Below are 16,935 nucleotides of genomic sequence, written 5' to 3'. Positions count from 1 at the left end.
ATTGCTTGAGCATGCAAGGTCAAGGCTGCAGTGAGCTGTCACTCTAGCCTGGGTGGCAGAATGAGAACTTGTCTCAAAAAAAAAAAAAAAAAAAGGCGAGGCATCGTGGCTTACACCTGTAATTCCAGCACTTTGGGAGGCCAAGGTGGGCCAATCACTCGAGGCCAGGAGTTTGAGACAGCCTGGTCAACATGGCAAAACCCCGTCTCAACTAAAAATACAAAAATTAGCCGTGTGTGGTGGCACACACCTGTAGTCCCAGCTACTCAGGAGGCTGAGGCAGGAAAACTGCTTGAACCTGGGAGGCAGAGGTTGCAGTGAGCCAAGATCCCGTCATTGCACTCCAGCCTGGGTGACAGAGTGAGACTCCATCTGGAAAAAAAAAAAAAAAAAAAGTTGGTTGAACTTCTAAAATACAAATCTGAGAAGTTACAAAAAGGAAAAATTTTACCTTGAGAAATAAAATTATTAGTCATAATGAAAAAGATAGCATCAGGCCAGGTACGGTGGCTCACGCCTGTAATTCCAGCACCTTGGGAGGCCAAGGTGGGTGGATCACCTGAGGACAGCAGTTCAAGACCAGCCTGGCCAACATGGTGAAACCTTGTCTCTACAAGAATATAAAAAATTTGCTGGGCGTGGTGGAGGACGCCTGCAATCCCAGATACTCCAGAGGCTGAGGCAGGGGAATCGCTTGAACCTGGGAGGCGGAGGTTGCAGTGAGCCGAGATTGTGTCACTGCACTCCAGCCTGGGTGACAGAGCAAGACTCTGTCTCAAAAAAAAAAAAAGAAAAGAAAAGAAAAAACAAAAACAAAAACAAAGACAACATCTCCAACCTAAAACTTGGGAAACTAAATAGATCTCAGGAAGAAATGTGGCAGAAATACAAACTGTTAGCAGTTTAGAAGATGGCTGTTAAAGAAACAGATTTCAGAATCAAAACCTCTGGTAATTTTATTAAGAGCAAATGAATACTTTTTAAAAATCCTGTTGTTCTAACATAGGGGACCAAATTTGTTTAGTTTTGTATTAGTGTATTTTTAATATTAAAGCTCAATTTTAGAAAGACTCATAAACAATTGCCTTCTAATTACAGCCAACTTGATCATAAACAAAATTCCTCTCATAAAGTTCACTTTCACAAACCTTATCACAACCTTATTCAGACCACCGATGACATGCTTGAATTTTCTGCTTTGTCTTATACTTCTCTTTATTAACCAGTCATTTTACATTAGGACAAAAATTTACCATACAAGATTCTTTCTTGTACAAAATTATCCTTTTCTTTTTAACCTTCTTTACCAAAAATATATCCTTATATCCACAACTTTTTCAGTACTAATGGATCTACTTCACTGGCTTAAATAGCTGCAAAGCATTCTGCCAAAAAGATGTTCCATGGTGTATTTGATAATTTCTCTATCCTGATAATATATCTTTCCATACTTGGCTGGGCATGGTGGCTCAGGCCTGTAATCCCAGCATTTTGGGAGGCTGAGGTGGGTTGATCACTTGAGGTCAAGAGTTGGAGACCAGCCTGGCCAACCTGGCAAAACCCCATCTCTACTAAAAATATACATATATGTATATATATATATTTTTCATATACTTAACATTTGTGTGATTGCTGAAAACATTGTGGCCCCTCTACACTGGGGTGGTGAACAACGGTTTGGCAAACTTTGAGGTCATCAAAGCATCTTCTTGAAAAATATGAGTTTAGAAAATAGCCAACATTTGTATTAGACTATGTTCTTCAGAAATAAAAGAATCAGAGAAAGAAAAGCAGTAAGAAACTTACAAATATGTACACACACAAATTAGGGAGAAAGATAAAGTAATTATCTCACATGTATGTATTTATAATAAAATTATATTTAGAAGAATAGACAAGGAAACTAGTTATAAAATGAGTCTTTTAATCTCCTAAGGCAAAGGCGTTTAAAGTCCAAAGCTCAGAGTGCTATTTAATCCTTTTTTGTGTGTGTTCTGAAGACTAAAGTTTGTCAACCTGCAGAAGTAATGAGGCAGTTCAGTTTGCAAAGTGAAGTTAATGAAAAACACAAAATTCTAATCAGATTTAGTTTGGAGTCAGCTTTAAAGAATAGCACTTTCGGGCTGGGCGCAGTGGCTCAGGCCTGTAATCTCAGCACTTTGGGAGGCCGAGGCGGGCAGATCACCTGAGGTCAGGAGTTCAAGACCAGCCTGTCTCTACTAAAAATACAAAAATTAGCCGGGTGTGGTGTGTACACCTGTAGTCCTAGCTACTCGGGAGGCTGAGGCAGAAGAATCGCTTGAACCCAGGAGGTAGAGGTTGCTGTGAGCCAAGATTGCGCCACCAAACTCCAGCCTGGGCCACACAGTGAGACTCTGTCTCAAAAAAAAAAAAAAAAAAAGAACAGAATAGCACTTTCAGAAAACTGTGTTACATGCCATTACTGCATTCCTTTTGCTGTTATTAACTGGAGTTAAGAAGTGAAGAATAAATACCAAGAAAGAAAGCAGCCTTCAACAGACTCAAATAAATAAGGACAATACAGTAATGATGATCTATGAAAGTACCACTTTTATGCATTATTTCAAGTTTAAATGTTTGCTTCTAGGTCCACGGATTATATTCTACCTGTCGTTACCACATTATAATGATAATAAGAGACCATGAACCTTGGAGTCTAAATGGACTTCAGCTCAAATCCTAGGTCTACAGTTTTCTAGCTGAGTCACCTTGGCAAGGTCATTTGAACTTTAAGTCTATTTTCACTTATAAAATAGGAATAGCCAGGTGCGGTGGCTCACGCCTGTAATCCCAGCACTTTGGGAGGCCAAGGCGGGCGGATCATGAGGTCAGGAAGTCAAGACCATCTTGGCTAACACAGTGAAACCCCATCTCTAATAAAAATACAAAAAAAAAAAAAATTGCCAGGTGTGGTGGTGGGTGTCTGTAGTCCCAGCTACTTGGAAGGCTGAGGCAGGAGAATGGCAAGAACCCGGGAGGCGGAGCTTGCACTGAGCCAAAATCGTGCCAATGCACTCCAGCCTGGGTGACAGACTGAGACTCCGTCTCAAAAAAAAAAAAAAAAAGAAGAATGACAGTAGATGTTCGGTAAATATTGGTTAGGAGATCTGGATAGTATACCTACCAAATCATATAGAGAGCACTGCCTTTACATAAATAGCTATATTATCCTGAAAGTGTGGTTCTCAGATCAGCACCATCTTTGAGCTTATTAGAAATGCAAATTCGTGGATCCTACCCAGACCTATGTAATCAGATGGTCTGGGATAGGGCCCAGGAAACTGCTTTATAAGCTCTTTAGTTGATTTTTAATGCATGTTAAAGTTGAGAACTACTGCCTCAGATATTGGCTAGAAATGATTTCCCTGTGATCAATTCCATTAATGACCATGAAGGGATCTAGTAGTCATCTGCAGGACCAATTTATCTGCTAGGCACAAGAGGCACAGTGCCAAGGGCCCATGACATTTTAAAGGTCTTAGAAAAATGTTTTAATTTTTTTAATCAAAAGAAAAAAATGAACATAATGATAATAAGTATATAACAACAAATCCAATCTGGATTATATTTTATCTTTATACCAAAGTAGTTGTAAAATTAACTGATTTAAAAATTTTAAATGTAGTTTTATATATAGCATTTAAACTCTTGCTAAAAAAAGTTTGATATATTTCCTGTGGAGGAAGGGCCCCATGAAGTCATAGTGCTTAGGGCCCAGGAAAGTCATAATGCAGCCCTAGTCACCTGAAAACTTCCCTGTTCACTTATAAATGTTGACACTGAAGGTGCCTGGTAGGAACTGACTATGTGTAAGAAATGTGTGCTATTTTGAGGATATACTCACTTACAATTTTTAAAAGATTAGTTTTGAGATTCATTTAATCAAAAGTTTAAAATTGTAACTATTAAAATGGCTGATAAACAACCTACTAAAACCCTAGGAAAAAATCTGCAACATGGAACAGGGACAGAAATCATTGACTAAAGAGAAGAACTGGAAATTACAAATGAGCATGAAATATGGTAAGATTAAAAAAACAATAATAAGATAATCAGCAAGTTGAAAGTGAAATAGGATAATGTAGAAATTATGTTAGAACAGAAACTTATATCCTTATAACAGAAATGGATATACTATTTTCATATAATACTCCTCGTTTCATCTGGCACAAAAACATTTAGCCCTTGAAAAACCATCAACCAGTCACTAATTGCAGAACCTGCTATTGTCTCCTGAAACTTGTACTTAGTTGTGGATTAACTATATACTGCATGTCTCAGTGTGGTGTTTAGAAGAATGGGATTTGATAACTATGTTTTCAAAGAAATATTAAAATATTAAATTAAAATATTAAAAGTTGCTATTTTATTAATCATTATTAAGCTCTACCAGTATAGACTATGGGTCAGTTTATCCAAGTAGTTTTATATACAGCACTTTAAATTTGGCTAAAATAGAGGAAACATCAGCTATGATACAAAAGAATTTGCAGCCTTAGGGATAACATACACAGAGAGAAAACTTTGTTATGTGTCTATAACCAACTCAAATCTTCTTTTTGTCAATTCCCAGACCCCTCAGAGCAACTTAGGTTATTTCAACATCATAATCTTCAAATCCAAACCCTAGGTTCACAGCCCAATTGCTGGTCCCTTTTAGAGTATCTTTCCTTGATTTCTACCACAATGTTATTTGGGGCATAGACATTTTCTGAACATCTGAGAAGATTGTATTACATAGTCTTTAAGGAGCTGGGTTCTACGATCCTATCATCCTAAATTTTCCTTGGGAAAAAATTATTTTTGATCTATTGTATTATTTACTCATTAAGCAGATACGTATTAATATCTATTGGTGCAGGATTCTATTCAGACAAAAAGTGCATTGCAGATGGAGGGTAAAACATGTCCAAAGGCTCCGATGTAGAAAAGAGAAACTGAAAAACTGAAAATGGCTGGAGCTTAATGAAGAAGATGAGAATGCTGCAAGAGGAGGTTAGTGAGGTAGGTAGGGAAGGGCCTGGGATTTAGGACTTTATCCTAAGAGCAAAGGTAAATCTTTGAGTGGTTTTAAACGGTAAAGTGCTTTGATCTGATTTACATTAAAAAACCAAGAGGTCAGGCGCGGTGGCTCACACCTGTAATCCCAGCACCTTGGAAGGTCAACGTGGGTGGATCACTTGAACTCATGAGTTCAAGACCAGCCTGGGCGACACGGTAAAACCCTCTGCCTCTACAAAAAATACAAAAAAAATTAGCTAGGCGTGATGGTGCACACCTGTAGTCACATCTACTTGGGAGACTGAGGTAGGAGGATCACCTGAGCCTGGGAGGCAGAAGTTACAGTGAACTGAGATTGCACCACTGCGCTCCAGCTTGAGTCAGAGAGCCAGACCTTGTCTCAACAATAATAATTAATTTTTAAAAAGATTATTGTGGCTTTTGTGTGAGAAATGGATTAGAAGATGGGTAGAGAGAATAAGAAATAACCTGTTTGAAGCTATTATTGTAGTATAGCTGAAAGATTATAGTGGCTAAGATTGGTGAGGACACACTGGAACTGGAAAAAATGAATAGATTCAAGAGATAATCAGGAAGGAGATTTGATTTAAAAGAGAGGGGAACAGGAGAGAGAGGGAGCGAGAAAGGGAGATGAGTGATTCCTAGTTTTTTGGCTTGTGAAACCAGAAATTCGTGAATGACATGAGTGAATGACACTGCTATTCACTAGGCTAAGACAACTAGGAAAGGGGCAGGCGCGGTCGCCCACGCCTGTAATCCCAGCACTTTGGGAGGCCGAGGCAGGTGGATCACCTGAGGTCAGGAGTTTGAGACCAGCCTGGCCAATGTGGTGAAACCCCGTCTCTACCGAAAATACAACAATTAGCTGGGCGTGGATTAGCTGGGCGTGGTGGCAGGCGCCTGTAATCCCAGCTACTCGGGAGGCTGAAGCAGGAGAATCGCTTGAACCTGGGAGGCGGAGGTTGCTGTGGGCCGAGATCACGCCATTGCACTCCAGCCTGGGCGACAAGAGTAAAACTCCATCTCGGGGAAAAAAAAAAAAAATCTTCTACACATTTTACCTTGTTTCCCATTGCATGTGTTGTTGTAACACATGGTAATTACCACTAATTTAGCAATTTAACACAAACCTTTTCTGATAGTTCTGTAGGGTCAGAAGTCCAATACCTTTCTGATTGAGTTAAAGTCAAAGTGTCAGTTTTCCTTTCTGGAGACTCCCGAGGAGAATTGATTTTCTTGCCTTTTCCAGCTTCCAGAGGCCACACACATTCCTTGACTCCTGGCACCTTCCTCCATTTTCAAAGCCAGCATATATGCATTTTAAAAGCAAAGATTTATTTTTAATTAAAAAAAAATTTCTCCAAATGGAATCAAGCTGCTGAAAGGTTGTTTTTTTTTTTTTTTTTTTTTTTTTTTTTTTTTGTTTTTTTTTTAGGTAGTCTAGCTCTGTTGCCCAGGCTGGAGTGCAATGGTAAGATCTCGGCTAACTCCAATCTCCCCCTCCAGGGTTCAAGCAGTTCTCCTTGCCTCAGCCTCCCGAGTAGCTGGGATTCCAGGCATGCGCCACAACGTCCAGCTAATTTTGTGCTTTTAGTAGAGAGGGGTTTCTCCATGTTGGTCAGGCTGGTCTCTAATACCCCCGGACCTCAGGTGCTTCACCCGCCTCGGCCTTCCAAAGTGCTGCGATTACAAGCGTGAGCCACCGCGCCCAGCCTGAAAGATTTTTTTAAAAACTACATGTTGAAGTCTGTACAAATGGCCAGTTACCCACATGTGCCTATTACCTACACATCTCAGTATTATACTGTCACTGGCACAGACGATGTCATGGAACATCACAACAGGATTATGCAATAACCTCAGGCAACAAAAATAAATTATATTCATTCCACTACTCTTGCCAATCAGGAAAGAGTATTGGTTCGCATTAGGAAAAATATTTTAAAGGACGTTTAAAACAATAAGCCTTTCTGCATAGGCCTTCGTTAATAGGACAACTGAATTAGAACGGTCCATTCCCCAAAGACTGCACTTAATCATACCGGTTTTCTGCATCATTTTAATTGCTGGTGACTTTTCATGGACATTTAGCATAGATTTTTCCTCATTTTTGTTTTTTAAAGAACGATACTGAAAGACAAGAAAAATGCTATCAGAGGAACACACACGTAAAGGAGTTTTCAGTCGTGACAGTATCATCGTTTTCTGTGCTTTCCATATTTCCTTGAATGAGAATGTAGTTTTTTAATATGAAAAAATTTTTAAAGGACACGAAGTTAAAAAAAAAAAAAAAAGCCTCACTGGTAAGGTAGGGTATGGTTTTTTTTAAGTCTCAGGCACGTAAATGACAAGCGACTTCTTTAAAACACACACAGAAAACACTGCCATTTAAAGCTGACTGGTACGGTCTTCCCTAAGTTATTCTGAAAACTTCTTGAAAAATAAATGTAGACCACGAACCGTTCACCAAACATGTGACTCCGCTACCTCACTACCTTTTCTCTTCAGGTGGCTGCAGTTTAAATTCTAAGGCCTCCTCAAGAAATGACATGTTCCCATTTCTTCGGCATCTGTGGTGCCAGAGGAACAAACCATCGCCCGCCCGGCGCCGAGGCGCACCCGCCAGGTCTGCCACGGGGCCCCGAGCTGTGGGGATTTGGGCTGTACCGCGTCCAGGCCGAACCGCGCCGCCAAAGGCCGGCCCTGCCGAGAGCCCGGGCGGCGGGCGCCCACAAGTCACGGCTCGGCGCGGCAGCCAGCTCTGCGGGCGAGCCGAGTCCGGGTCGCTGAGGGGGAGCCGCGCTGGGGGCGGCGGCGTCGGGGCGGGGGCGGGAGCCGGGCGGCAGCTCCAGCGCCCGTGGGGGAGGAGCGGCAGCGGCGGCGGCTGGAGCTGCTGTGGCGACCGACGCGAGGCGGAGGCGGTGGCAGTGGCGGTGGCAGAGGAGACCCACCCCTGTCCACATGGACAGTCGCAAAGGCCTCCGCTGATGCATTCACGCCTGGGCGGGGTGGGCGGACGGCCGTAGCGGCGGCGGCTGCAGAACGAGTTGGGGGCCTGGAGGCGCCTGACGGTCGCGGAGACCGGCGCGGCCATTTTACGGCCTGGGACGCAGGGAGGCGTGTTTGTGTGCTCGCTTTCCTCCTCCTCTCCTGGGAACCCGCGGCTGGGGGACGTTTCTCGGGCAGCCTAGGTGGGCGGTGGATGGGGAGTCGTGGGCCGAGCGGAACCGGGCCCGGGAAGCGCCGTCGTCGTCGCCGCCGCTCGCGTTCCCCCGGAGGGGCCTGAGAAGCTCGGGCCGCGGGCCTCGCCGCCCGCCAGCCCGCGGACAGGCCCGGGCGCGCCTGGCCTGCTTTTGTGTAGGCCCCTCTGGACGTGGGAGCGCCGCCCGCCTGACGGCTGAGCCCGAGGCCCGCAACCCTGCGGCGTCTACCCTCCTCCGGCGCGGCCCCTCATCCCGGCGAGCACGGCGGCGGTGTGGGCCATGGATTAAGGAGGCGGCGGCGTGGGAGGAGGAAGATGGCGGCCGGCAAGAGCGGCAGCAGCGCCGGGGAGATTACTTTTCTGGAAGGTACGTCTGTTTGTGCCCTTGACGGAGAGAAAAGAGGGTGTACGGAAAACGTGGCCCCCAGAAGCCCGGATATTCGGTTATCTGCGCCGGGGGGGTTTGGGGGGCGGTGAAGGACGAGGGATGAGCGATGACGGAGAGGGAGTGTGCTGCGGGCGCGCTTGGTTCGAGTCCGCCCGGGCGAGGGGCTCGGCTGCGAGCCGGTTCGGCCCGGGGGCGCGGGTGGATTGAGCCGCGAGCCAGAGTTGGTGGGCGTCCTGTGAGAGAGCGCGCTGAAGTCTTTGACATTTGAAAACATTTGGGGTGGTGGCCTAAGGGTGAGAGCAGCCAGCAGTCACATCGTGTTTGGTGTTCATGGAAAGTTTCACATTGCTAAGGCTGGGTGCGATGGGGACCCATCTAAGTGGGGAGGGGCAGACGGTTTCATTGAGGTGTGTTGCACACCCTCTGCTCTGTGTCTCAGAGTTTCAGGCTGGCTTGTGCAGCCAGCCTTCCGATTAGGCCTGGCCCTGTCTGATATTCTTTCGGAATGTGTTTTTATGAAAACGTTCTATAAAATTTTCTGGAAAAAGAGTAAGGTTTACAGCATCAATTTTGGGGCCGTCACTAAAGCTCATTGACACACTTTGAGTGTTTTATTCACTCGTGAGGGAAAGTTAAACGTTTGCTGTAAGTAGACTAAGCCAGTCTCAAGAAAAGCTGTACGTTTTTGTTGGGGAAGGTGGTAATGGGGAACAATATTGATTTTTTGGCCTATGAATATATAAGGACCCCCAAAATAGAGCTAAATGTTATTGTAATTGTAGACCAAGAAGTGTCTATATTACTTAATTTGACTATAGGTTCAGTGTTTACACTAGTGTTTGAGTTTATAAATATGTTTATCAAAATGAGTCTCTGCTGCTCACAGACTCGTTTTGTTAAAAAGAATTAACTACTTTTTGGATACTTTTGCAAAGATGATTTTCATTGCAATATGGCATAAGCTTTACTTCAAAAAATAACTTTTTTAGTATGTTTCGGAAACATTACTGAATCAAGAAAGTATGATTTAATTTAAAATTAAGAAAACCCCTAAATAGGTTCTATAGGAGGGTGTTGAGGAATGGGAATGCCTTGGTACTGCTTTGTTAACAGCACCTCGAACAGTACCTGGAACACCATAGGTACTCAATATTAGTCTAGTGAAAGACTAGTGAATAATAGAGGTAATTTTTCTTAATTCTTTTTTCTTGAGTATAGTGAAGTGAAAAAAAATCTTACCGTACAACCCAGGCTTTATCTGAAAGTGATGAGAACTTTACAGGAGATTTCCTAGTAAGAGTAAGAAAAGCTTCTGAGTTTTTCTGGGTTCATTTCGTATTACCTCCATTCCAGTTTGCAGAATGGGTACCTGTCAAGAGGCTGAGAGGGTGCAGCTTGTGTTACAGGTAGTGCTATGTGTGTTGTTTTTGTTTTGAAATTGGAAACAAAAGATGGCTTACTTGTGCTTATTATCTTCAGTATGCAGATGATTATACTTTTGTGCTATCCTAGATTTCCAGCTTCTGTAGGCCTGATTGAGTTAAAATTCTAATTGGATGAACATAGGGAGGATTAAAAAAAGTACAAATAAAGCCACAGATGTAGAGTTAATGTGAGTTTCAAACTACTGCTTTTAGTTTATTCTAATCTAAAGGTCTTTGAGTGTACAGGTGTGATACATTCGAGTTTCACCATGTCTTAAGCATTTTCATAAAGCAAGCAAATGGTAACTTCTTTAGAGCATAAGCATAAGGGTTCTGAGCGCGGTGGCGCACACCTTTAATCACACACAGCGCTTTGGGAGGCCGAGGCAGGCGGATCACTTGAGGCCAGGAATTGGTGACCAGCCTGGCCAACATGCGAAACCCCTCTCTACTGAAAATACGAAAGTTAGCCGTGCGTGGTTGGCGTGCGCCTGTAGTCCCAGCTACTGTGGAGGCTGAGGCAGGAGAATCGTTTGAAAACGGGAGGCAGAGGTTTCAGTGATCGCGTCACTGCACTCCAGCCAGGGCAACAGAGCGAGATTCTGTCTCCAAAAAAAAAAAAGCGTAAGGGAAAGGAGCAATTTTAGTTCCTCATAACACATTTTCATATACTATGTTGAATCTTTCCAAATAAACGACTTGTATGTATTAAATACTACTTATGTTTTCTGCTTAATTTCCCATGATACTTTTGGTGTCTTACACTTTTAATAATAATAAAATATTTCAGCCAGGCATGGTGGCTCACGCCTCTAATCCCAACACTTTGGGAGGCCGAGGTGGACGGATCACCTGAGGTCAGGAGTTTGACACCAGCCTTGCCAACATGGTGAAACCCCGTCTCTGCTAAAAAAACAGAAATTAGCCTGGGGTGGTGGCGCGCGCCAGTAATCCCAGCTGCTCAGAAGGCTGAGGCAGGAGAATCGCCTGAACCCGAGAGCTGGAGGTTGCAGTGAGCCAAGATCGCACCATTGGCACTCCAGCCTGGGCAACGAGTGAAACTACGTCTCAAATAATAATAATAATAAAAATAAAATATTCCACCATCATTTGCCATATATTCTACATTATCAGGTTTATAGATGTTCAAAATATTTCCCCATACATAGGCTCCTAGGATTTAATATTAAGACATCTACATATTACACTTTATTTACTTTCCAGTCGACTCCTTGAAAAACTAAACTAGGTTTTCATTCACTCATCACATTTACAGCATCCTACTGTACCAGGCAGTGTACCACGGTGAATACAGTAGTGCATACGAAAGTCAAGGACTCTGCCTTTATTTAGTTTTCTATCTTAGGTTCTGTGAAAGCATATCTCTGTAATAAACTGTGAAAAAGTAATAACTTTATCTTTTCATCATCATATGTCTTGCACCTGAAACATGTTTGTTGTTAATGAAATAAACCAGATGATAAACAGTGTGATGAACACTGGAAGACATAAACAGCAGTGATGGGGAAGCCATTTTACATAGCACTGAAGTCAGGAAAGGCATCCCTGAGGAGGTTACACTTAAGTAAACACCTTAACTAAGAGACACTTCAGAATATGGCAGAGGGGATACGTGTAAAGATTCAGAGGTAATATATGGTACCATTTGATAAGCAAAAAGGCTGAAATGTAGAAAGCAAAGGAGAGAGTGGTATGAGAGGCAGGAGATCTTTCATGCAGGATCATGAATAATTTTTATATCTTTCTCAGTAGCGGGAAGCCATTGAAGAGTTTGGGGCAAGGGGGTGTAATGATATGGTTTATCTTTTTTAAAAAATCACTTTGGCTGCTCTCTGGAATGAATTAAAAAGGGACAAGATTAAAAGCAAGGCAATAAATTAGCATAATATTGTAGTAGTCAAGATAGAAGTGGTCAGGTCTTCAATTAGCATGATGTCAATGGAGATTGGGAAAGAGAAGTTGATAGGTTCAGGATATCTTTGGATGTAGAGCTTCAGGACTTGATGAATTGTACACTGAGTATCAGAATAAGAGGAATCAAAAGGTTTTGTTTAGCTTGAGGTATTGGTGTTGCTGCCGTTTACTGAGATGGCGTAGACTGATAGAAGAATGAGAAGGAAATTAACAACACTGGTCATATTAAATTTGAGATGCCTGTTTGACATTTTTACTCTAAAGTATGTTTTACATCTTTATAACTACTGAGATTCTAATTCCATTTCTTTTTATAGCTTCTCTAGGGAAAAGGAGACATACTGGCTGCATTCTTTATTTTATTCATGCAAAAACACACTAAAATTGTATGTATTTCGTTAAGTCACATGTTAAATTTTTTTACTCTCCTCTCCCCTCTTTGACTTGTTTCTTTCACTTCTCTTCACTAACTGTTGCTCATACCCCTTTTCCACTTATGATAGACAGTTTTGGCAGGTTGCTCCCCTGTATTCATTTATTCAGTCAACAGATATTTATTGAACACCTGCTGTGTTGTAGGCAATGGCGCTGCACTGAGAGGCATAACAGTGAGAGAGAAGAAACCATGGTTTTTTCATAGTGTTCAGTCTAATGTGGAAAGTAAAAAATAATAAAATAATAATACTCTTAAATGTAAAATTACAACTGACAAGTACAGCAATGGTGGGTTGTTTATACAAGTTGAACATCCCAAATTTAGAAATCCGAAATGCTCCAGAATTTGAAACTTTTTGAATGCCAACATGACCCTCCTAAGAAATGCTTATTGAATCAATTCAGATTTTTGGATTTGGGATGCTCAGTTGGGATAATATAATTTGCAAAGATTCCAAAATCCGGGAAAAAAAAAAATCTGAAATCTGAAACATTTCTTCTAGTTTCAAGCATTTTGGATAAGGGACACTTAACCTGAAATCATGAGAATTGGATCTAATCAGGGTGGTTGGAAGTGGATATTAGAGAACAGAAGGTGGGGAGGCAGCGCTTTCTAGGCAGAGGGAATAAAATAGCGGAGCATGGCATGTTTGGGGAACTTAAGGGAGGACAATATGGTGTCAGGAGAGTGATGCAAGATGATACTAGAGGTGACATCATTTGTTTCAAACAAGGTCAACAGCCGGGCATGGTGGCTCATGCCTGTAATCCCAGCATTTTGGGAGGCCGAGGTGAGAGGATTGCTTGAGCCTGGGAGTTTGAGACCAGCCTGAGCAACATGGTGAGCCCACGTCTGTACAAAAAAATAAAAAAATGGTGTGGGAGGATTCTTGAACCCAGGAGGGCGAGGCTGCAGCGAGCCATGATCGTACCCCTGCATTCCCACCTGGGAAACAGAGCGAGACCCTACTGCCCCCCCCCCAAAAGAGTCATTAGCTGCTACATGGAGAATGCTTCATTCAGAGAGGGGTAAAAGATTACCCAGTTAGGAGATGATTGGAACATAGGACAAAGGTGATTGATGGTAGCTAGCTTGTCTTATAAACTTTCTTTTGATATTCTACCTCCTCTTTTTTTCACTCTGGGGGCTCTAACAAGTCTACTTACTCTCTCATTTCTTCATTTTTGTATTGCACTTTTTCATATCTGGTTTTCTTTTCCTTTTTTTTGACCAAATGAATTCCTTCTATATTTTCTCCTGTTATTCCTGAAGTAACTTTTTTCTGTCTTTCCTTTCTAATATACATATATTACTACTTTAGTTTGCTTTCCTTTTCATTTCAGCCTGTCTTCCTTTATGGACCTTCTCTACTAGGTTGAAAAGAGTGATGCTAAACTGTTGCATGCAATGTTGTTCTCTACAGATACCAACAAAAATATTTCTGTCTCCAAATGGAAAGTGTTTTCCATTTGCCTTTAGCCAGTCTTTTATGTTACACATAAACTCAGTGCAGAACCCAATCGGTTTGCCAGTTTTACTGGAGACCTAAATACCTCACACTGTCTGTTGAACTAGAGCACAGTTTCTCCCAAACAATTGGCATTCTATGGAATATGAACAGGGTTTTTAGTTTCTGCCTACTTAGGGGAATACACCTCTTTTTCTTTTGATTGCATTACTTTTGGAAACTACATCATGGTGTCATTCCTTATTTACTCCTTACTTAAGTATGTTTATTTCCTGATTTCATCCCAGTTAAAGTGATAAATTGTTTATCATGTGAGTTCATGTACTTGAAATAGTAAAGTAGAACCTCACTTGAAATGAAAGTGATTTTCAGACAAAGTGCAGTGGGTCATACCTGTTATCCTGAGATAACACTTTGGGAGGCCAAGACAGGAGGATTGCTTGAGCCCAGGAGTTCAAGACCAGCCTAGGCAACGTAGCGAGGCCCCACCTCTACAAAAAATACAAAAATTAGCCGGATGTCACAGCATGCCCCCAAAGTCCCAGCAATTTAGGAGGCTGAGGTGGGAATATTGCTTGTTGCTCGACCCCAGGAGGTTGAGGCCTGCAGTTCATGACACTGTACTTCAGCCTGGGTTACAGAGCTGAGAAGAAAGAAAGAAAAAAGAGAGGGAGGGAGGAAGAAAGAAGAGGAAAGAGAAGAAAGGGGGGAGAAAGAGAGGAAGGAGAAAAGAAAGTGATTTTCAGTAGAAATGCATTGAGAATATGAATTCAAAAGTCAGAATGCTGAGGTTCAACATCTGGCTCTACTACTTGTTAGCTATGTGATCTTGGATAGATTACTTAACCTCTCTGTGTTTTCTCAGCTGTAAAACAAAGATAATAATTGTCGTTAAAAAATAATACTTGTAGTTACCTTAAGATTGCCATAAGGATTGAGGTAATATATATTACTTAAAGCAATTCCAGGCATATAATAAGCACTCCGTGTAATTTTATATTATTTATTTTATTAGCAGATAGAGAAAAGAAAAACAGCTTCCTTTCCTTGCTTGTCTTCTATTCTATTTGAATTTTAGTTTGCATTGTTTTTCTTTCACTGACTACCTTTTTCTAGATAGTAACTGATTTTGACCAGTGTTGTAATGAGAGAGGAAAGAGAATGAAATTACATACTTTGTATGGCTAGACTTTCATAAGTTGAGTATTCCTGTTGCTATTAGAAAAGTATGTTGAATATTTGAGGAACTTGAGGTATAGAACGGTTGTGTGGCACAGCTTAAGTTATTGGGGAAGTCAGACTGTAGCCTGGGACCGACTTAATAGCTTCAGCTTTCTTCAGCATTTCCTTCCTCTCTCTTTCTCCCCCTTCCTCATCAGTTTGCTTCCCTGTTCTTACTCTTACGTCTTTTTCCTGTACCTCCCCCTAAAGGAAGGGGCAACCGAACAAGAGAAGGAAAAATAATAAGTTATTATGGAGAAGTATTATTTGTTGATGAAGCAGCACTTTTAAGAAGGCAAAAACGGAAAGCCACAAATCTCTTGCGGCCCAGCTTCGGAAATTTAGTGTTACTTCTTCCATATTGTATTGGCCAAAAGAACACAGAGCTGGCCCTGATTGAAGGAGAGAGGGAGTAGATTCCACCCTTCAGTGGGAAGAATGGCAAATTATTTGCAGCTATCTTAATCTATACAGCCATCTTTTGTCTCCCATACCTACCTGGTATTTTTTCCCCATTCTTTCAACAGTCATAGTATTTTTCAGCAGTCATATAGTATTTTAAATGACAATTCTCAAGAAACCGAAAATCCAACTTTTGGACAGTTTGGGAAGCTAAAGAAAGACAAAACAAAATTGGCAACTTAATTAGTAATTTATTTCAAAGATATAAATAGCAACAGAAACAGTCATTAGTTTAGTGTTTTGTTTTGTTTTGTTTTTTTGAGATGGAGTCTTGGCTCCGTTGCCCAGGCTGTAGTGTGGTGGCACCATCTCAGCTCACTGCAACCTCCGCCTTTCTTCCAGATTCAAGAAATTCTCCTTCCTCAGCCTCCCTGGTAGCTGGGATTACAGGCACGCACGACCACGCCTGACTAATTTTTCTATTTTTTGTAGAATTGGGGTTTCTCCATGTTGTCCAGGCTGGTCTCAAACTCCTGACCTCAAGTGATCCATCCACTTCAGCCTCCCAAAGTGCTGGGATTAGAAGTGTGAGCCACTGCACCTGGCCTTAGTTTAATTTTTAGTTGATTGGGAATGGATTCAGGAATTTCTGAAACTAGGCAAGCATAAGTATGCACAAAAGAGGAAGAATGTTAGAAATTTTCTTTCCTTTTGTTTTTTCTTAGTGATGCCTGGGTCATACTATCATTTTCATTACTTAAGCTCTTAGAAATGGTCATACTATTCACGATATTAAAAATAAAACAGTATCTTGATACAAAGTGCCAGTTAATCCACGAAGTCAGAGACTGTTAATGCTCACAGTTACAGTACACTTAAATTGCATACCTAAGTCATATTACTTAGAATGATGCAACAATGGATAATCCATTATTGTGAACTGCAAATGATGGTTGCCATCATCAGGTAATAAAACAATGGCTAAAATTAAAGTGATAGATAATCTGTGCCATATCCGTTTGACACTAAAAATAGGGTTGCTTTTGGCCCCTAATTTTTTTGTCTACCTTTGGGTTTTGTGCTTCCCAGAATCTTCTGCATCCATTGGCAAAACTTAGGACCTATCATCTTCAGAGTATATGGGGCTTTCAGTGCTAAAATTGGGATAGTACCAGGCACACTGGGATGTTTGGACACTCTGCCTTGTCTTAGTTTAACAACAGCTAATTTGAAGCCATCTGAAACTAGCCTGGAGTAGTATGACAACAGCCGTGTTCTGATCTTGCCTTTGGAGGTTGTTTTTGTTTGTTTTGTTTGGGTGTGGGGTGAGAGAGGACTTGCTATTTCAAACACATTTTATACTTTTTGAAGATGTGTTTTTTTCCCCTCCCAAATTCATTGCATTACAGTCTTTGA

The 16,935-nt window shown here is 41.7% G+C and overlaps 2 protein-coding genes across 6 annotated transcripts in view; one reads left to right on the top strand and one right to left on the bottom strand.

The window, feature by feature from the left end:
* The window catches only part of FILIP1 (filamin A interacting protein 1), a 311,881-nt gene extending 304,234 nt beyond the window's left edge, over positions 1-7,647 (bottom strand). For both annotated transcript variants that reach the window (XM_008006401.3, XM_008006395.3), the window contains exon 1: positions 7,539-7,647. The gene's annotated coding sequence lies outside the window, so the exon portion shown is untranslated. The remainder of the gene's footprint in view (positions 1-7,538) is intronic.
* A 588-nt stretch (positions 7,648-8,235) lies between these two features.
* The window catches only part of SENP6 (SUMO specific peptidase 6), a 112,362-nt gene continuing 103,662 nt past the window's right edge, over positions 8,236-16,935 (top strand). For all 4 annotated transcript variants that reach the window (XM_008006386.3, XM_038002157.2, XM_073022650.1 and 1 more), the window contains exon 1: positions 8,236-8,612. In XM_008006386.3, coding sequence (XP_008004577.2) covers positions 8,561-8,612 — 52 coding nt within the window. In that variant the 5' untranslated portion in view covers positions 8,236-8,560. The remainder of the gene's footprint in view (positions 8,613-16,935) is intronic.

This window comes from Chlorocebus sabaeus, chromosome 13 (genome assembly GCF_047675955.1).
Source record: "Chlorocebus sabaeus isolate Y175 chromosome 13, mChlSab1.0.hap1, whole genome shotgun sequence".
NCBI lineage: Eukaryota > Metazoa > Chordata > Mammalia > Primates > Cercopithecidae > Chlorocebus > Chlorocebus sabaeus.
Note: the sequence above shows the minus strand (reverse complement) of the source record. Positions and strands in the feature narration are given on the sequence as shown.